Source organism: Lacerta agilis, chromosome 13 (assembly GCF_009819535.1).
Source record: "Lacerta agilis isolate rLacAgi1 chromosome 13, rLacAgi1.pri, whole genome shotgun sequence".
In the NCBI taxonomy this organism is placed as follows: Eukaryota; Metazoa; Chordata; class Lepidosauria; order Squamata; family Lacertidae; genus Lacerta; species Lacerta agilis.
In genome coordinates, this window is record NC_046324.1 from 32,018,200 (window position 1) to 32,040,097 (window position 21,898).

The following is a 21,898-nucleotide window of genomic DNA, read 5'->3' on the forward strand; positions in this document are numbered from 1 at the left end:
GAATAGACCTCTGGAATTAATGAACCCAAGTTAGGCATATCTAGTAATTTTCATGGGTCTGAGAACAGCTAGCATTGGATGCAACCATTGCATTTATATGCCCTGCTCTCTGAATGGGAGAATGATGCTGGCAAAGGAGGTAGAGTCAATGGTGAGATGACCCCAATAACACAGACACACACAGACAGACAGAAACACACACACACTGTCAACACCAGAAAAATGGGGGGCGGCGGCAAAGAAGAAGCAAAATATATTTCTAAGTGAGCAAGTAAGAAAAATAACAGCATACATTAAGAGAAGTTCAGAAATGGGAGGGGAGTTGGGGGAAACAGCTTCTGGTTCAGGAGGGCTCTTCCTTTCCCATGAGAGAATCCCTCGTTATTATACTGTTATCTTATTAGTCACTTTTTATTATTATTACAAAATAGCTCAAAGTGATTTATAACAATAAAAAACACATGCATTAAAACCAGCATAGAACAAATCAGGAAAAAAATCTAAAATTCATTCTCATATTGGGAATAAATGATTCCAATCGCTGAAGAAGGCCACAAATAATCAAAAGTTAAAAGCCTGGTGTGTGATAAGTAAATAATAGAATGAATGGATGGATAAATAAATACATATTTTCTTGTCTCCTGTCTCCCCAGGTAAGGCTGGAAGTCACATTAACCAAATTCCGAATATTCACTGTGGCATGTATAAATAATAAATGGATATCAACAAGAGCTCCCTCAGCAGAGGAGATGATGAGAAACTATAATTTAGTGGTAGAGTGGATACTCAGTGGGTTCCTTTGCAAACAAAACAAAACAAAAAACATGGGGAAGAGTTTATATTTGCTTTAGCAGATGATAAAATAAGACTTTTGTGACCCTGCTGTCATCCAAACAGAAGTACAACCTGACTCTCACTAGAAGATTTTCAGTTCTGTACAAAGCTCACCCTTCTCACAACATGAGAAATCAGTTCTTGTTCTCTTTTCTAAGGTTGCATTACAAAATCTGCCTATCGCAATACCCACCTCGAAATAATATACTGCCTCTTAATCACAAACTGAAAACAAAGCCTATGCTTTATAATACCGTACTTGATTACCTCTGACCAGTGCCAAACATGGTACCTTACATGTATACCTTACATACACCCTTGAGTTAAAAACACATACACACACAATACAGAACCATTTCTTCAACAGAGGTCCTTTCCAATAACAAGGAACAATTCACCAATTGCCAAAAAGGATTTTGCATATTGTTACACTTACCCTTAGTTGACCTCTTTCACAACTCATCTGCTGTCTTGAAAGCTACAAGGAATTAAGAGTAGAGGGGGGGGGAGTTAAAATGGTAGACCTTCAAAGGCTGAAATTTGCAAGGGTTATTGACATGTTGCCTGTAAACAATATGAGAAAGATGAGCAGACAGGCCAAAAGAAAGCCATGGTGGCAGAATGGAATTTAGGAGAGAAATCTGGGTCCTGATCAGTCCAGAATGGGAGCTCATGAAGGAGGAGACCAAAAGGTTAGAGGCAGTAGATCTAACATGCCTACTGATATCATAACCACCAAGATCCAGACTTCAGAACTCGAGTCCCAGCCGCTGTAAAATCTATTCTGGAACAACGAATCAAAGATATTGATTGCCAATATTATAAATATCCAATGCCCACAGAACATGCTTGCAAACATATATTGGTTTAATTTTTAAATTTACTGGATATGCTACATACAGTGGTACCTCTAGATACGAACGGGATCCATTACGGAGCCCCGTTCGCATCCTGAGAAGTCCACAACATGCAGCGCCGCTTCTGTGCATGTGCATGTGTGACACACCAAACCCGGAAGTAATCCGTTCTGTTATTTCCGGGTTTGGCGGGTACGTAGCCCGTGCTGTTCACAACCCACAGTGAACACAACACGAGGTACAACTGTGTCTGTATATTTTACTATCCTCAAAAATCACCATGCCTTTTCTAGGGCCAGATTTAACTGTCTACCTTCTGCAAGGGAAGGGGGTTAGCAAGGTATCCCATATGATGATTGTTTTATGTCTCCGTGGGAGATGAAGTAGTCAAAAGTTTGAGTCATGTCTTATTTGTAAGTAATATTCCTGCAGAAGAACCTAATAGACTACTTTGCTTCTTGCCCCACATCCCTTATGAAGAAACACCCTGCTAGGACAGTGGAATGGTACCGGGAATATTTTTTGGCTGACAAAAAACAAAGTAACAACAGAGTTAGTGGCCAAGTTTCTCTTCTTTGCTCAAAGGTCTCATAAGATGATTCAAATTGCAATTAGAATGATTCAAATTGCAATTAGAATACCAACCTGTATTTCATGTTTCATCTTTTGCACAGTGGTACCTCTGGTTGCGAACAGGATCCATTCTGGAGGCTCGTCTGCAACATGAAAAGCCCATAACCTGAAGCGCCATATCTGTACAGGTGCGCAGCATGATTTGGCGCTTGTGTAAATGTGTGAAGCACGATTTAGCACTACTGCGCATGTGCCAGCGGCGGAACCCAGAAGTAACCCTTTCCAGTAACTTGCAACCTGAAAAAACGTAACATGAAGCAAACGTAACATGAGGTTTGACTGTATTGTGAATTTGTGAGTGTTTTATCCTTAGTATTGTGTTGTATTTTAAAGAAGCGTATGTTTCAATACTTATGTTTGTATTATCTGTGTATGCTCTGTTTTAAATGAGTCTGTGACTGTACAATAAACGATTGATTCCAAATCACCACATTTCTGATAGCTATGTTAGCTTAAGTCACTTAAAGTCGGGCAGCAACCATTTTGTGCCTCTTCAATTGGTGTGTGACAATTAATGCATGGGTAGTTTGGACATGGAAGAGGGAAGAATGGGGGCGGGGCAGAACAGGGTAGGCCGGGCTTATGCATGCTCTGTCAATGCATGTGGGGGCTAGGAAAGCAACCCCCACACAAATTGGGGGTTGCCTGTAATACAAACCAAGTCCAGAGGAAAAAATAAAGTCTGGTGTCACTTTACTGAGGAAACTGAACAAAGACAGTGTATAATTCATCCCCACCCGGAGGCTCCTCACCCTCAATTTACTAGCTTGCTTTCTCACTTGCATAGCTGGGATTTGAAAGGCATCTTGCTCCATGTATATAGATTCAACTAAGCACTGACCTTTCTCTGATCAACTTTCTGCTGTTCCAGAGTTGACTTCTACAATAGGCTGGTTTCACAAAGTTTTAGCCAAATCTGTTTGGGCTCCCAGACCAGCTAGAACTGGTCTCAATTTTATTAAATGTTGCTTCACAGAACCTTTGGAATAGTATTTTCTTATTCCTCAGTACTCTCCTCCTCTCCTTGGCTAGCTAGCCTGCCAACCAGTTTGCAGCGCAGAATGTCTTCCTTGACATTTTATAAAGATTAGCACTGAACACACAAAACTATTGCAATTACCTACCTTGCTGATCATCATTAGCTTTAGAAGTGTAATCAATATGGTACCTTTTCCCATGATGATCACATGGCAAATGTAATTCAGAGACAAAAACAGATTCTGGTGTATCCAGTGATAAGAACTATTTTTTAATAATAATTTCTATTACGTTTTCAATTTTACATTTCAAAATAAACATTTTAAAAACTTTAAGATATACAACGACTTCCCTTCTCCTTCAATGGTTTATTTTACATATCATACATTCCTGCATATTTGACTATAACCATTCAAATCATTTTTCCACTTTTCCACCCATCAAAAAATATTTAGCCTACTCTGTTGAATTTATATTATTGCTGCCAGCGTTTTCAGCTGTACATAGTTATTTTCAATATATTCAATAAATGTTTTCCACTCTTCTTTAAACATATGTTCTTTTTGCTCTCTTATTCTATGTGTGAAATCTGCAAGTTCTGCATATTCTGTCAAGTTAAGTTGCCAATCCTCTTTAGTTTGGACCTTGCTCACTTTCCATTTGGGGGCTAAGAAAACACGGGCCGCAGTTGTTGCATACATAACCTTTTCCTGACACCTAGGAATTTCTTTCTGGGTTATTCCTAACAAAAAGAACTCTGGTTTTTTTTTGGGGGGGGGGAGAAGTAGTTTTATTTTATTTTCCCCCAATTCATTATATATCATTTTGTCTTTTTACATGTCTACCCACAAGTGAAAAAAGGTTCCCTCCGCTTCTTTACACTTCCAACACATTTCTGATTCTGCTTTATAAATCTTAGCCAACCTACTCAGAATTAGGTACCATCTATGAATAATTTTCAAATAATTTTCTTTCAATGAATAATATGCAGTGGATTTCAGGTCACTTTTCCAAAGTTTCTCCCAGAGGTTAAGATCTATATTGTGTCCTATATCTATAGCCCAGTGTGTCATTGAAACGTGTGTGTGTGTACATTTTAGACAAAAGTTTATCCTTATTTTGTAAGAGCTCTTTTTCAAATTGTGAGCTTCCTTTCTGCTTTGGTCCAGAAATCCATTATTTTCATCTAATTTAAACATATCATATAACTGATAATATTGAAACCAATCTGTAACTTGGCTCCCTGAGTTTTCCATTGATTTCAGTTTGGGTTCCCCTCCTGTAAAATCCAGCAGTTCCCTGTAAGCCACCCATTGTCTGTCCATATTAAACTCTCTTAATTGTATTGGCTTCAATGGGAAATAGCCATAAAGGTGTTTTGTTTTGTTTTCCTTTCCAGAAGATTTTTATATTTCTCCCAGGATAAGAAGTAATTTCGACACTTTGGGCACTTGCAAATGGTTAAATGCTAAACCATCCCACCATATTCCCCACCCCCATATACCAGTACCTAGGTCAGTTTTTTTAATTATGAAAGTTAGTCTTAATTCTGTATCTTACAGTGGCTATTGCAATGAAGCTCGCTTTGGAAAACGTAACAGTAAATGAAGGGTTACAAATAGGAGTGGGCTAAGAAGCTAATTGCATTCCTTTTTGGCAATCAAACACAGGTACAGGTATGCACATTTTACTTAAAACACCCTTTCCCCCCTTACAATGCACACTTTTTAATGCATCCATCTGTAGTATACACATTTTGTACACATCTGCATAGAGTAACTCTTCCTATGCCCACCTTTTGTGTATCAGAGATGCATAATATGAGTGCGAGTCGTGTCCCAATCCACAAGCAAGTTGGGAAGTGTCAGATCGGAATGGTCCTTGGGGGAAGGTATAACAAGGAAATTCCACCTGCATCTGCAGTTGTAATCTATTCACAGTTTACTTGGAAACAAATCCAGTTGAAATCTCTTGGAATTGCTTCTGAGGAAACATAATGCATTGCAGCCTTGCATACACAATCCTATGCCTAGGAGAAAACCCCATTGAATTTAGTGGGATTGTGGGTTAAACCACAGAGCCTAGGGCTTGCTGATCAGAAGGTCGGCGGTTTGAATCCCTGCGACGGGGTGAACTCTTGTTACCCGGTCCCAGCTTCTGCCCACCTGGCAGTTCAAAAACACGTCAAAGTGCAAGTAGATAAATAGGTACCGCTCCGGCGGGAAGGTAAATGGCGTTTCCGTGAACTGCTCTGGTTCATCAGAAGCGGCTTATTCATGCCGACCACATGACCCGGAAGCTGTACGCCGGATCCCTCAGCCAGTAACGCGAGATAAGCACTGCAACCCCAGAGTCGGACACAACTGGACCTAATGGTCAGGGGTCCCTTTACCTTTAACTTCTAAATAAAAATCCTTAAGATTGCACTATGAGGAACTTTATGTAGAGAAAAGCCATCACAATGGATATTATATCACATAATAAAGCATTATTATTTTTAAACACACACACACACACATTAAGCAATAAGACCTTTTTTATTTTTTTTATTTTTTGCAAGACTTTCAATTGCTGTACAGTTGGTGTGGAAACTTCTGTACAGTATTTTATTCATCCTCTTTGGTGTCTTGTTGTTGTTTTGTTTTGTAAAGCATTATGGATTTTGTACTTTTGCAGCCTATGTATACTTAGAAGCAGCTCTCATTGTGCTCAGCAGACCTTGCTCACCAGCAAGGGTGGTTGCAATCCAAATACTGTGCTCGCTTACCTGGGAGTAAATCCCATTGTGATGAATTGAATTTACTTCTGAGTAGCAGTGGAAGCTGGTCCATAAGGGCAAAAGAGGTACTGCACCAACCTCAGTCTGCCATCAACCAGCTCCCTCCTGTACCTGCCTGCCTGCCTTCTTACTTTCAACCAGTCCAGGGGGTGTGGCACAGACGGTCAGCTTCATCCTCTTCAATCTCAGTGTACCTCCTTGTAGAACTCAGCAACAACAAGCCTTTTAAGTTGAGATCTTTCTCAGTCTGCATCTGCACTGAAATTGTTTTTAAAGATGCTTTTATTGTTTGATCACTTGCTGGGTTCCTTTGAGAGGAAGAGCAGGATAAGGAAGGGGGAAAGCCCAAGTGGGGAGGCTTAGGGCTAGCCTAGAATGAATTGGCTCTACCTGTCATGGGCTTTGTCTCCACCTACTGGTTGGTCGCCCTGTCTTCTGCCCCACCAGCTCCAATGGGCTCAATTGACTGCTGCTGAGTAGATATGCATAGACTTGCATAAGACAAACCTCTTACCTGATCCTCTTAGACTGAGGAGCTGTGACTGGATCTGAAATCTTTGGCTCATTTTTCAGCCAGGCAAAATTACCTGGGGAAGGTGCAAGCAGGGCCTGGTGAAGACTGATCTGGGGCAAGTCCCACGAGCCAACTGAGAATCCCAAAGGGATGTGTTTGGGCCCTGGGTTTGAGATTCCCCAACCCAACTGTACAGATATATCTCATTGATTTTATTTTTTTTAATTAAAAAAAAACCTGAATTGCAACTATGCTTTAATAGTATCAAATAAAATCATTAACAAGGGCAATGAGTAGCAACTCTTTTTTTTTAAGTCAGGGTCTTTTAAACACCACCTCCAAGAGGAAAGTCAACCTTCAAACTTTCTAAACGTCCAGAGCTGTAGGTTTGGATCTGAAGCATTTACAAAGAGGCAACAGAGGAATGAGACATGCATTCCAAGGGAGATGGTAGGATATAAAAAAATGCCCCAGTTCAAATGAAGGGTGTGTGAGGTGATGGAGAGAAGGGAAAGTTATGGATTATCTGTCATCTCTTGCAGCTCCCACAGACCATCTCTCTACACAATAAACAAGGATATCTTACTTTAAAAACAGCAACAAAAAGATGATCTGGGCCCCAGAAACGTGTGTTTGTGTTTATTAAAAAAATACCTACTGAAGCTCACTAGGAAACAAATGCTCAAGGTTATTGATAACAATCTTTATGCACTGATTTTGATACTGAGGGCTGGTTTATGGCTAGTGGTTTTGAAAAGTGTTCTGGGCAGCATTCAGAGTTCCTCAAAGCTCTCTGATGGGAAGGTCAGTCATGGCAAACAATTTTTTCCCCTGAAGGTCAACTTACACCCCACAAAATGCCCTGCAATGGGCAGCCATAGAGGGAAGTGTTGGGTGTGATTTGGGGTGCAGGATTATTTTTAATGGTATGATGAAGACCTCACTTGAGCTGAATGCACAGCCTTGGCACGTACTACAGATCCATTCACAGTAGACACGGGTTGAATAAAAAATATGTACAAGAATTCTATCGCATACCCAATCCAAATTAGGAAAGTTGAAATCAGAAATCAGCTAACTATTATGGTGGTGGTGGAGACTCTTGAGAGTTCCCATGGACTGCAAGAAGATCAAACCTATCCATTCTTAAGGAAATCAGCCCTGAGTGCTCACTGGAAGGACAGATCCTGAAGTTGAGGCTCCAATACTTTGCCCACCTCATGAGAAGATAAGACTCCCTGGAAAAGACCCCGATCTTGGGAAAGATCGAGGGAACAAGGAGAAGGGGATGACAGAGGACAATATGGTTGGACAGTGTTCTCGAAGCTACCAACATGAGTTTGACCAAACTGTGGGAGGCAGTGGAAGACAGGAGTGCCTGGTGTACTCTGGTCCATGGGGTCACAAAGAGTCGGACACAACTAAACGACTCAACAACAACATTATGGAGAATTATATTCTTAATTGCTTGCATAAGCTTGACAGAATACAGAAGTTTTCAGTATGTGTTTAAAAGTCAAAAAAAGAAAGTGACTGCTGAATCTGTATTAGCATGAGTACTCCACAGGACAGAATTGATGATTCTGAAAGCTGAGTTTCTTCTTCTTGCCAAATGAGCCTTGTCAACCCAAGGAAGGGTCAACGATGCTCCTGCACATGATCTGAGTGGTTGAGCAGACAATCTCTGGGGTTCACTGAACCTAAGGTGTTTGACCTAAGAACTTTGAAAATTAATACAAGGACATTGAACCCGGCTTCGTAGCAGGTGGGCAATCAGTGCACATGTTGGCAGCCAGGTGCCCCCGTTTCTCTGGCCGCCACATTCTGCACCAGATGGAGCTTCTGAACCAGGTCCAAGGGTCAAGGGCTTTCACATTTTAAGGTTCTTGATTGTGCATTGGCAGCCACATCTGTACCTGCCATACACCAGATACCACACATGATTTAAGGTATGGAGCAGGTAGGCATGGTTTGGGGGGAAATGGCTGGAGGTGATTCACCCCTGACTTGTGTGGGGGAAACATCAGAAAGTTTGATTCCCACACAGGAACTTGCTACATGGGGGAAGTGATAACACTCAAAATGTGATGTGGCTCCCTCCTATTGAAATTGTATAGCCCATAATTCCACCACTTCAGCAAAATTCCATACATTTATATTCCATCCAAGGCAGTATATTTGTGGGTCCCCAGATGGTCTCCCAGTTGTAAACCTTCTTAGCTTCAGAAAGGTGGTGGCCTCATGTGCCTTCAGACCACCTGCTGTGAAGTGAGGAGGTCCCGCGTGGGTAAGAAAAGTCCATTTCCTCATGGGCTGCTTTCATCTCTTATTCTACAGGCAGTAAAGCAAACCCTGAATAGTGGTTGGTATGTGTATTTCATATCAGGGACTTTAGTGAGTGTCGGGGGTCTAGTAAACATTTCCCTGGCACACTTTCCCATTACCGACTCCTGAGAAGTAATGAGCAAATCTGTTAATTTAGATTTATTTCAGTTCAAAACATTTTCACGTCAGTTTGCAATTTCATCTATCTCAAAAGTCCTCATGGAAACCCATTTTGGGATGAATTTATCTTGTGCTTTATCTTTTATCTTTTTGTAATTTTTGGACAGTGTTCTCGAAGCTACTAACATGAGTTTGGCCAAACTGTGGGAGGCAGTGAAGGATAGGCGTGCCTGGCGTGCTCTGGTCCATGGGGTCACGAAGAGTCGGACACGACTGAACGACTGAACAACAACAACAATTTTTGTATTTTTTAAAATTGTTGTATTAAATTATTTCAAACATCTTTGATTCCAGGATATATGATGTGGGTTTTTTTAACACAAAGGAGTTGGTTTGAAACAAAGGAAAGGTGAATAAACAGAATCTTTAGCTTGCAGCCCTAGTGGAAAGCTAGGGAAGGTCTCTTGATGGCTCAGTTGACATCTTGATTTGTAATTTGGATAACAATAAAAGCTAAGCATTAGGAGATGTGTTTAATGTCTTATTTAGGGTAAATAAAATATGGTACCAAATATGAACAAAAACTTTCAGCCATTTCACAAAATGCTTGGTTGGTGTAAAAATCAAGAAGTAATTTCAAAGCACTCAACCAGCACCAAACCTGCTCCCTCTCTCTCACTTTTTGTTGTTGTTTCATTTGCTAAATGTGCAACTTAAGAGAAACCTTGGCAACCCGTGAGCACTTAGTGGAAAATATAAATAATGTATCTGTAATATGTAAACCCGTCCAGATAAACCAATGGCACTGAAAGCCATAACATATTTAATTTATGGCTGGGAGACTTGAGAGATGAACTTTGAGCATGCCCAGCAATCTTGAAGTACTTTCACTTCTTAACCCTAAATGACCTTTGTCGTGTCGAGGTTGAGCAAAATGTGCTGGATTCTCCCCCCTCTCTTTCTCCCCCTCTTCCCTTCAAAAATCACATGTCAACCTAGGTTGTTTAGTGAGGGTCAGTTCTTCCAGATCTCAGACACTGGGGAGGGCTTTGAAAATGATGCTCATCATTTAATAGGGAAGTCAAGGGTTTATTTGCCAGGAGAACCCTTGAAGGACTTCAGCAACAAGCTTTTAAAATGATGGCCATCCTCTGAGACTGTTTTACAATTGTTGAGCTGCTGTGTGCCAGCTTGTTCAAATATGACACATTACAAATGGAACATGGCCTACTAGAGCAAGTCTTTGCCCTTGATTGATCTTTTGGCATGAGATACAAGGCTCATGGTTGCAACTCCAACACAATGTTGATGTATCAGATTAAGAAACAAATTAAAAAGGGAGGTGTCGTGTGATGATCACAGCAAGTGATGTATCTAACAGAAAGCAGCCAATATTGCACAGTGAGGGTGCAAAAGAGATGGTCTGCGGGCAACTGAAAAGCCAGGAGTATTTGCTAACGAAATTGGAATTCAGGGTGAGTTGCAAACTAGGCAAAGCAGACTAGAACAACAATAAAGGAATGGAGTAAGTGGCAACTTACATCCCTAAGGCAAGGGGCTGTGTCAGGGGTAGACAATGTGTTACACTCCAGATGGTGATGTGATCTCTGATGTGTGTGGTTCAAGAGCTCTGTTGCACTCATGCATTGCATGTGGGCTTCCCATAGGCATCTGTTTGGCCACTGTGAGAACAAGGTGCTGGACTAGCTGGGCTTTTGGCCTGATCTAGGAGCAGGGCTTTTCTCATTTTCTTTGGCTGCTCTGTATATAAATTAGCAAAGACTGAATTAATTCCTCGAGCACCTCTAGCTAATACTCATTGCAGCTGAGTGCAGTGGTGCCCACCAACTTTGATGGATGTAAAAGAGCATTAGACAAATTTATGGAGAATAGGTCTACTAGTTATGATTCCTCCATGGTCAGAGGCAGTATGTTTTTGAATATCAGTCGCTGGAAACCACAGATGTGGAGAGTGTTGCTGTGCTCAGGCTGCCATTATTAGGGTATCTGGTTGCCCATTGTGAAGTCAGAATGCTGGACTAGGTGGGTCTTTGGCCAAATCAAGCACCCGGACTCTTCTTATACACATAGTAAACTAGCAGTTCAGGGGAAAGGCTAGGCCTCTTTTCCCTAAGCATTTGCAGAGACAGAAAGAGTAGGAATATTTGATCTCCCACCTGCAGTCTGAACTGGTACAGCAAGTGACAGGAAGACCAGTCTCACCTTAGTCCAAATATATATATTGTGCCCTGCCTATTTCCAGTCTGTGTCAGTTTCAAATTTATTTGATCCATTCCACTATGTTTTTGCAAACAAACAACAACAACATAGTGTGAAGCTTTTTTAGCCATAAAAAATATTACATACTGAACCAAGTTTCTCACAAACACACATATCAAAAGTGCATTCCCCCCCAAATTTGCATCAGGATAGATATTCTTATCCTAAAATACACACTTTTTCATTTATTTAAAGTTATTACCACACCTATAGGCCACCTTTTCCCAAAGGCACTCAAAGTGGTATACATGGATCTCCACCCACCACTGCCTCGGGGAAGAGCCATACTAAACTGGTAGGACATCTGCCTTGCATGCAGATGGTCCTATTCTGATATATACCGGAACATTATTCCAGGAAGGATTGTGTTTTTGTTTTTAAGCAGAATTAGCAAAGAAGGAATTCCGTAAGCATTCCTAGTCCAGTAACAGTTCTACCAACTCAAGTACTCTATGTGCTAACTACAACTTCATTGTTATCAGGCACACCAATAAACCAGAGGCCAGATTTTAACCTGTCTTTAAACCCTTATTTAGCTAAATCAACTCTGAAGTGAGGAGAAGAGCTTGTATCCCACACATCTCAGTGGGTGGGTGGAAGAATTTCACAGGGTATAAGTGTTGGTTTTCATGCAATCTTGGGTTGCTTAGAGAGTGGCTTTTTAATACTCTTCAATTTACAAATGTTATGGGGCTCACCAGCGGTGAAAGTGGGTCACTCATCACAGCTTAATTAGGGCTTTGAAACATAATAAAGTAATTTCCAAGTCTGAAGTATTCTACAAGAATCCAGAGACTTTTTTTTTCCTGCAAGGCAGAAACAAGGGGGAGGGGGGCGGAGATATTTCCACAAGTAATCTTCTAAAAAGAGCCCTGTGTGGTAAAACCTTGAATATTAAGTTTTGTGAGCATGTTACAAAGCAGCAGCCTCCCGAGAATCCTTATCTATGCTTAATATTCAAATAAATACCCCCCTTTTCTTACCTATCACAATAGCTGCACTGTGGTTTATTTAATTTACTTGTACTTTGAAGTAGCATAAGAAACTGTCGGAGAGCAAGATCTATAAATAGTCACTACAGCAACCACAATGGGAATAATGTAATATAAATGCAACAGCATGTACAGAAAAGCTGAAGTATGGTATTGCTTAGCATTCAAGTACTAACCCTGGCTTACCCTGTACACTGTGTATTACTGTTTATTGTGCCATAAATCACTTCTGTTCACCCTAAGCATGTTATTAGTAAAATAAGAGTGTTAAGAGAGATGTTCTAAAGAAATTTCTGAAAATATATTATTGGGGTTGGGGTAGGGGGAAGAGGTTTCTGTGCATCACAAGCTTAGCTTCACCTCCCTACAGTATGAGGACCTATTTTGGATCGGGCAAGAGGAGAGCAAACAGGAAAAATCTAATGGAAGAAAAACACACCTACAAATCCAGCAGTGGTAGCTAGTGATCAATGAGAATCCCAGTTGGATTTACTGTATATGTTCGGAATTGCCTCCATGTCCAGCTTTGCTAGTCAAATGCCTTAGCTTACAAGTTTGGGGCAAATACTTGCATTTTTCCCAAACAGGCCAACATGGCATTAGGGGCCCTATTGGTGCATACTTCAGTAAGTGCTGCCATAGGAGGCTGGTGCCCAATGGGACTAGTAGGGCTGGCGGGCGGGATGGACTGTAAGTGAAACCTGAGTCAATGTCAAGCAGGGCCAACTAATCATAGCTGTTGATGGACTAAAAATTACCCCTGACTATTGACCATCATAGCTGGGGCTGATGGGAATTGTAGTCCAACTACATCTCAACGGCATCACATTTATTCATGCCCCCCCCAACTTAACTTAACCAGTTAAGATCCCAAGGTGGTTGACAATTACAGCACCACAATAAAATACAATATTGCATACTACAACCAATTAAAACCTTAAATAGGTAATATTCATTAAGTGTTTACATTAATGAACATGACTATGTCAGATCCATTGCTTTCCAATAGGTCTCCTCTGAACAAAACATAGTTGAGTACCACCTAACTGGTTGTAGCCATTGAAGTTCTACTTAGAGTAAACCTAATTAGATGAATAGATTTAAATTGGTCATGTATTGAGAGAAACAAGACACTTTGGGGGGTGTTAATGCAGTGAACCCCCTTATCACAGGCTCAGGTTGTATATATGTGTAAATAAACCATATACAGTCAAGCCTCGGTTCTCGAACGGCTTCCTTTTCAAACGTTTTGGCTCCCAAACGCCAAAAAAAACGGGTTTTGAACGTTTTTCAGAACCTGAACGTCCAACATGGCTTCCACTTGAGTGCAAGAAGCTCTTGCAACCAATTGGATGTCACACCTCGGTTGTCAAATGTTTTGGAAGTCAAACAGTCTTCCATTACGTTCAACAACCGATGTTTGACTGTATCCTAAAGACAAAGTCTCCACTGTGTCTCATTTCCAAGAGGAAACATGAACCCTGGATAAATGCCTGGAACCCCTGAAATCTCACACTGCTTGGAAATTGGGGTGGTGTGTAACACTGTGTTCTTAAATTATTGTTGCTATAAAAAAGTGATTGCAGTTTGCCCTGCAATACACACATTTCTGAACAAGGAAAGAAGGAAAAGGGGGGGGGGGTTAGAGCAATTTATTTTCTATAGGCAGAAAACAAAGGTACTCGCTTAGTTTACATCTCCTCCCCATCACCCATGCACTTCAACTCAACTATCTCATTACTGTCTGTATTATTAAAGAGAGAAACTATGGATTATGAATTCATGGTAGATTATGTTTTAATGTTCCCCAAACAGAATAATAATTGGTAAAAGAGCTTTTAGTATCAAGCTTCAGTGCACTGGAATGCACTCAGAAGAATGATTTTTTATAAATCACACACAGGGCTGGAATGGCATTCTATCAGCACCACGTAGTATTTCTTAATTACTGGCACAAGTTGGGTCCTGCTATGACAATATTTTAAATTGATGGAATCATACAATGATTCTGTCTGGGTTCAGTTTGGGGTCAGGAATTTGGGCTGGCTGTTTCCAGTGGTTGTTAGAATCAGAACATGGTTGTAAATTAAGTTATAATTTTATTTTATGCATAAGTGGTGTTTATTAAAAAATGTCTAATGAGATTCCAGCATAATATAAGCATGGCAGCTTCCCCCCCCCACCCCACCCATACACACAGAACCCATAAACTATTACTCTTTTCTCCAGTGGAATCTTAAGTTCTTAAGTGGAATCTTTCTTCCTCATGTCAAAGTTAGTTGTCATCTTTTTTGAGTGATGGGGAAAATGTTTTATGTATAGTATATTATTTCTAGGGCTGTTATGTATAGTGTATTGTTTCTAGGGATGAGACCCAAGGTTCTCATCACCCTGTTTCCTACACATCGTCTGGGATATCTAGTACACTTAGGGGTCCATCATATTATTCCCTAATGACAATGAAGTTTGAGAATGTACTAAAATGTAGGCTTGTATCTCACGTTTCCACAGGAGTTTGCATTATATCTAATGCACTTAAGAAATTCATCTGCATTTTATGCGAATTTCTCATATCCATATTTATATGTAGTTTTCCCTATGTATGTTTTTTTGCAATGCATGTCCCCTAACACAATGCATTTTTGCTTGCCACTTTCACTTGTTATACGTAATATATGAATTTTTGGACACATTACTTGGTTGGAGAACTGCATTGCAAAATGCAGAGCCATGTAAATTTTGAAAGATAAATGCATTTTGCTTTCACATCTTTTTTTTTTCAGAAAATGCAAATCTGGCAAGTTCACCTTTCAATGCAAACCGATAGGTTTTATCCCTCATCCCTACTCAGGGGCACCCTGTTCTTTAATTTTAATTGTATGTCTTGCACACCTGCCCCAATAGCTCCTTGGATTTCTAGTTGTTGGTTGTTGTTTTGTTTCGTTTTTGTAGATCTGACAAGCTCTCCTCTAAGGCCTCTGATGTGACAAAGAAGATCGAGAAATCCATGGAAAACAGTTAAAAATAAGAAGAAAAACTTTGTTTTTCAAGGTCAGAGATATATCAGCAGTGTGGGAGCCCGACACACTTCCCGAATTGAAGCAACAATATACCTTGACCTCATGAAAACAACAATTTGTAGACATCTATAAAACACCTTAAAAGGGGGGGGGGGAGCTCTCTGTTCCACTGGCTCACAGGAGCCGAGAGCACTGAATTAGCAGAGGCACAGTATATTTTATGGTGTGTATGCGTGTGCGTGTGTGTTTTGCATGCTAAGATTTGGGTCAAGATTGATTTTATTCCCTCATAGTATTTTATAGCGGCTAGACTGCAATAAATTTCACTTTAGCTGGCGCTGGATTTAAATATTCACACGAAGAAAGAAGGGGAGGAAGGCGATGGGAACACCATAAATTTGGGTTATTTGCGATCATTTTCATTTTACTGTTACACTTGGTAACAAAGCGCTGTATGTTTCACTTAGAGAACTACCCTCCTTGAAAGCCAGGGGAGGCTTTGCAAAGCTGAATGGAGAGGAGATGTGCCATACTAACTGGGCACTTGTTTTCATCCTGAAAGCTGCTTGATCAGCCAGGTCTTTGGCTCAAGTCAATGTGAAATCTTAAGGAACTGATTTTGAAAATAATAATAATAATAATAATAATGCTTAACACTTGTACGCTGCTTTCAAATGCTCAAATTGCTTCAACTGCAGCCTCTAGTTGCAATCTTAAAAACAACTAAGTAAGGAAGGGGTGCTGGAATTTTATTCTGTCCAGGCCACATTCTCTCAAGCGTGATCTGCCAGGGGTCGCATGCTGGCAGTGGCCAAGGCCAGAGGAAAAAAGTGCTTGGAGTTTGCCACAATTTATCTATCTCTTATCTCCCTAAGTTTTGCTCCCCTTAAACAAAAAATAAATAAATAAATAAATAAATAAATAAATAAATAAATAAATAAATAAATTTTTGCTCCTATCCACCTCCCTGAGAATGCCCCCCCCAAATCTAGAACATTTAATTTAAATTTAAGTAACTTCCGTGTGTTTTTTGTTATTATTTTTTTTAAACCAAAGTTCATCCCAAAATGACTTGCAATCAAGGAGCTGATGAGGAGGTCTGCCTTAGGTCCCCAATAACTACTGCCAGTCGAGAGTAAACAATACTGGGCTAGATGGATGAATAATCTGACATGTCATAAAACAGTTTCCGAATGCCTTTTATAGGAACATAGGAAGCTGCTGTACACTTAAACCACTGGCCTGTCTTGTACCAAGTCAGTCCATTGGTGCATTTTAGCTTAGTGCTATCCATGTTGACGGGTAGCTGCTCAGCAGGGGGTTCAGGCGGGGGTATTTCTCAAGCCCACCTAGAAATGCTGGGGATTAAACCAGCAAAGCAAAAGCAGCTATTTGTTCCTTCTCCATCCTTTGCTGATGCCACTGCTAAATCTGGTGCATGCTTTAATCCTGCACCTGGAGAAAGAAGGCAACTTTCATTGGGCAATGGAATCCCACACCCTCCGCCCAACATTTCAGTACTATAAATGTAGCAAGATTACATAAGATTACGCCTCCTGACAATTGCAAGAAGAACAAGGGAGCTTGACAGTTTAACTTTGGTCCTTGAAACACCCCCTCCCATAATGCTGCCCACAGTCGCCCTCCTTATTAGGAATCCAAAGGTAGGGGATGGGGTATTTGGAAACATCCCTTCCATTAATCATCTAGGCAGGTGAAACAAACCCTTCCCTTTGAGTTGTACTTATACCAGGCTGCTGAGGCTCCTTGGAGTGCAGTAAGACCTGCAACAGGAGCTGGAACTTTGTAGTTCGATAACTTTCTTTTTGCTCTGTACTTCTGTATTTAAAGTCTATATTATTCATTTTGCTATATTGAATCTGTTCTTTGCTGAATTGCTGATATCGGCTGCTTACTGCCTTTCCCGGCGAGTAGTGGTTGCAGCCCGACACAGTGCCTCCTCTCCTTCCCAGTGCACCGCACCATCTTTGCTTGCCACAATGTCCCCTTCAGCTGCTACGGAGGCTCTCAGGTTCCTGCCAAACTCATCTGCTCTAAAAAGCCAATCTGCAGTGGCTCCAGGGGAGAGTGATGTGGCAAGCAGACCTGAGGGTGGCAAGTTTCTCTCAGGTCCGCCCACCATCTACTTAGCCCAGCTGACCCCCTACCGCAGCAGCCAGTTGGCCGGGAGCTGAATTTCTGATATCTGTCCTATTTGAATTTATTGATATATTTTGTAAACTGACTTCTCTCCCTCACCTGAAAGTATTTTGATAAGTGAACATTTGTGGTAAGACACTTTGTGTCCTGCTCACTGTGGAAAGGTGGCAAATAAACAAACTCAAACAATCCATCAATTACAGCAAACTAGACCAGGAAGGGTACATGAAAGCAAATGAATCAGGAACAGGATGGACCCTTTCAGCCCAAACTTGAATGAATTATTCACTGTAGTTCATCAATCCCCCTGGGATTATTTAAAACACACATTTCCAATATTTAACTCCTCATATTGCAATGTACAACTTTCCAGCTTTTTGAATGTGAGTTGTTCAATGTTTTCATTTACAGAGGTTCACTGAAAATTAATTTTCCCAGGGATAAAAACAAAACCCTGAACAATTAAGGTCCAGTGTGCATCTCATTTACAGCGTAACTGGAATGCAATTTTCATGTACTACATGTATCCCCAAAGGAATAAGAACAAAACTTTGGAAGGAAGCAGGTGGTTCAACAGTAGCTCTTTGTAATCCATTCTTTGAACCCTGGCATATCTTTATTTAAGAAGAGGTAATTGGGTTGTACATGAAACCATTAGTCAAATGAAGGCTTAAACTGGCATTCTGGGCTTGATAGTAGAAAAAAAGAGGGTTACACACACACACACACACACACACACAGAGAGAGAGAGAGAGAGAGAGAGAGAGAGCATGTTTATAATATAATAATAATTTATTATTTATACCCCGTCCATCTGGCTGGGTCTCCCCGGCCACTCTGGGGATTGTTTCTTTAGCTTTAATTACTGAATTTATAGTAAGCTTTCATTCTCCCAATAATTGTTCCTGCATCCACTGCAGATAAGGCCATTTTCCATCCAGTTGCCTACTTTTGAAACCAGGGTATGAGAATTTTACTCACCTTGGGGCAAACATGACTGAGTCTACTCCCCAGTAGTAGACAATGTGGTAGGGGCATAATGCTGCTGCTTAGTGGCAGGTAAGGAAGGGCAAAATGGTGGTGAGGTCAGCATGGTGAAAATGCACCGGCAGAACCAATCTTGAAGAGTTGCTGCCAGTCAAGGCCAACAATATTTAACTAGATAGAACATTGTTCTGACCGGGTATAAAGAAGCCTTCTGTGTTCCACAGCTTTTTAGATCGTGATAGGTATGATCTGAGAGAAGGCAGGTTTCACAGATGAGACGGAGAAAGCAAATGGTAACTTGGCAACCCTCAGCAGAAAAGCTGCTAGGATGAACAGAGGCAAATTGGAACACATAACTTTTGTGGCTCTATATTAGTTGTGGAAGAAGGAACTGTAATAGGGCCCTGGGCATTGTACAGAAGTGACATGCACCAAAGGTCTTACATTCTACAGAAAGGAGGAGGATGTGGGAGAAGGTCAGGGATGGACAAATGAATAATTATAAAGAATTAGGTGAAAGTAACAAAGGAATAGGGAACACAAGGCTAGGAAATAAGGGAGGTCTTAAAGAGAAACTTAGAGGGGGGAAAGAGATGGAGAGAGAGGGAAAGATATCGTTTCACAAAAAGGTTCCCACAAAAGGAATTATCTTTGAACAAAAGAAGAGCAGATCTCACTGTCCCCAGGGGATATTTTAATGGAAGTACACCAGCCTTTTTCATTATTTTCATTCTACATAAATAAACCCTCCAGTTCAGCATCAGCTTGAGGTTTGCCTTTCTTTTGATGCTGTCTCTTTTCTGTGGCTGCCCTGAGAGCAAGACTCTCAGTGGAAACAGCAGAAGCAGTCCCAGAGTGCAATAGCCACTTACGGGCAATGACTAAGAACTGTAGTGTATCTTGCCCACGTTTAATCATCACAATTTACTTGGAGTAAAACACACACACACACACACACACACACTTCCCTTTCATTGTGTAGACTCAAGGATTTCTTCTTCTTTTAATAATACAGGCAAGCTGCAGAGCTGGAGTGCTACTTAATTTAGTGTTTAATCAGTAGAACTATTGTGGCATTGGCTGATTAGGCTGGCTCGACTGTTGCCTGCTCAATTTTTCCCCATAATTGCAGGATATACTTTATTGTGACAGGGGCCCCGAACGGTGGAATTCCAATATGCTATACATCAGGTTCTCCATTACTGGATTAGTTAGATGTGCCATCATTACTGCTGCACTTTCCTGCCTATCATTGATCGCGTTGTTCTCTCTATTTCACAATTAATGCAAGTCAGCTGGATTGATCAATCTTCTGATGAGTTTGGTCCACAGTCAATATATTCTTATGGTGCTGTGTTACTGAGCCGCATGTTTATAGCTAAGCCTAGAGATCTGTCATCCTAGCTATAGAATTTCTCATTTTTGGTAGAGCTGTGCTGGATATTTTCCAATTTCAATATTCGCCTCAGAAGTGGGGCTTATGACGCAGCCCAACAAATTACTACAAAACTTCCCCACCGGGTCAAACGTTAGCATTTTGTGAATGCAGTAAGAGCCTGCTGGATCAGGCCACTAGCACATCCAGTCCAGCATCCTGTTCTCACAGTGGCTACCCTGATGCACAACGGGAAGCCTGCAAGAAGGACCAAAGCAGAAGAGCACCCTATCACCTGTAGTTTCCAGCAGCTGGCATTCAGAAGCATTGCTGCCTCCAACCGTGGAGGCAGAGCATAGACATTGTGGCTAGTAGCCACTAATAGTCTTAGCCTCCATGAAAAGGGAGGTAGCTTTGAGGTTGCCAACCACTTTCTGTCCCTCTGGATGCTGCTTAGTGCTGTGGAAGAATATATATTACTAGTCAAAGGTAAAGTTAAAGGGACCCCTGACCGTTAGGTCCAGTTGTGGACAACTCTGGGGTTGCGGCGCTCATCTCGCTCTATAGGCCGAGGGAGCTGGCGTTTGTCCGCAGACAGCTTCCGGATCATGTGGCCAGCATGACTGAGCCGCTTCTGGCAAACCAGAGCAGTGCATGGAAATGCCATTTTCCTTCCCACCAGAGCAGTACTTATTTATCTACTGCACTTTGGTGAGCTTTCGAACTGCTAGGTGGTCAGGAGCTAGGACCGAACAACGGGAGCTCACCCCGTTGTGGGGATTTGAACCACTGATCTTCTGATCTGCAAGCCCTAGGCTCTGTGGTTTAGACCACAGCGCCACCCGCATCCCCATATCCCAATTAAAACCAACTACCAAATAATTAGAAAAAAGTAATTGGACATGTCCATACTCAGAGAGGAGAAATTCTCATTTGCAGGGTTGTTGAGGGTTGCTTGTGAGTGCTGTAACATTCATTCTATTAATTTCCTCATGGGTATAGCCAGGGAGCAGCGGGCAGCTGTCACTCCATCAAATAAATTAAAATATTTAACTAACTGACCAATTGTGTCACAGATACCTCTGTTCTGATCCCCCCCCCTTAAAGCATGTTCCCATTAAAATAAATCCTGGCTATGCCCATGAATTGCCTCATTGGTTTTCTGCATTCTTTGGGCTTCCCAGCTGCCCGTGCTTCAGTCAAAGTCCTCAAGAAGGTATCATGAAGTAACCCATGATCCCCCACCCCACCCCACCTAAGATCAGGAATTGTGAGCAGCCAAGGAGGCTGCAGATTCTGGTGAAAAGTAGACCTGATAGAAAAACACATGCACACACTACCGTCATCCACTTTGCAATGACATTTGCCCTCAGTTATGTCAACCCATAGCCAGATACAATTGGCTGCATGGTGCCATGACACTGCCACACGCAGAAGCTGGCCTGATTAGCTAATATTGTTAAGTACCAGCTTGAATTTTAAAACAAGACTTCTCATCTCCAAGCAAAGCTAGCCCTTGTTGGGTAAGGCATCTGGAGCCAATGACATTTGTATGCAGTCACAGAGCTGGGTAAGGTTTGGTTTAAACCATCCTTCTCAGGAGGAGTTTCAAGACCATTGTACTAAAGTTGGGCTAAAATGCCCCCAAATTTCCCCAAAATATGATCCTACCAGAAAAAATGGGAGACCAATTCTCATTGCTCAGAGAGAGCAATGGGAGACCAATTCTCAGGAATGTTAGGAATGGATTTGCCACTAACCATACTGTATTGGTCTCATCAGGAACTGCTGCCAGAACGAAGCTTTGTATCAATCACACTTTGCAGGATGCTATTGAAATGGTGCAACGTTACATGGTGTGACATGTGAGGTCATGCAAAATAACAAGAAAATTTTCTCCCATCACCACCACCACCACGATTTTTCAGAAGGACATTGTTTCACTCAACAAATGGCCTAAAAAGCACAGCAAAACTCTACCTTGAATCTAGTCCTTGCACACAGTCCAAATGTTTCTACTTAAGGTATCATGCAGGACTAGAAT

General features: G+C 41.3%; 1 protein-coding gene across 17 annotated transcripts in view; it reads right to left on the reverse strand.

Moving 5' to 3' along the window:
- RBFOX1 (RNA binding fox-1 homolog 1) overlaps positions 1-21,898 on the reverse strand; it is a 1,003,674-nt gene that overhangs the window by 479,041 nt on the left and 502,735 nt on the right. For 14 of the 17 annotated variants that reach the window (XM_033166784.1, XM_033166777.1, XM_033166788.1 and 11 more), the window contains one exon: positions 1,271-1,312. The exons of the other annotated variants lie outside the window; for them this stretch is intronic. In XM_033166784.1, coding sequence (XP_033022675.1) covers positions 1,271-1,312 — 42 coding nt within the window. The remainder of the gene's footprint in view (positions 1-1,270; positions 1,313-21,898) is intronic. 17 annotated transcript variants of the gene reach the window in all.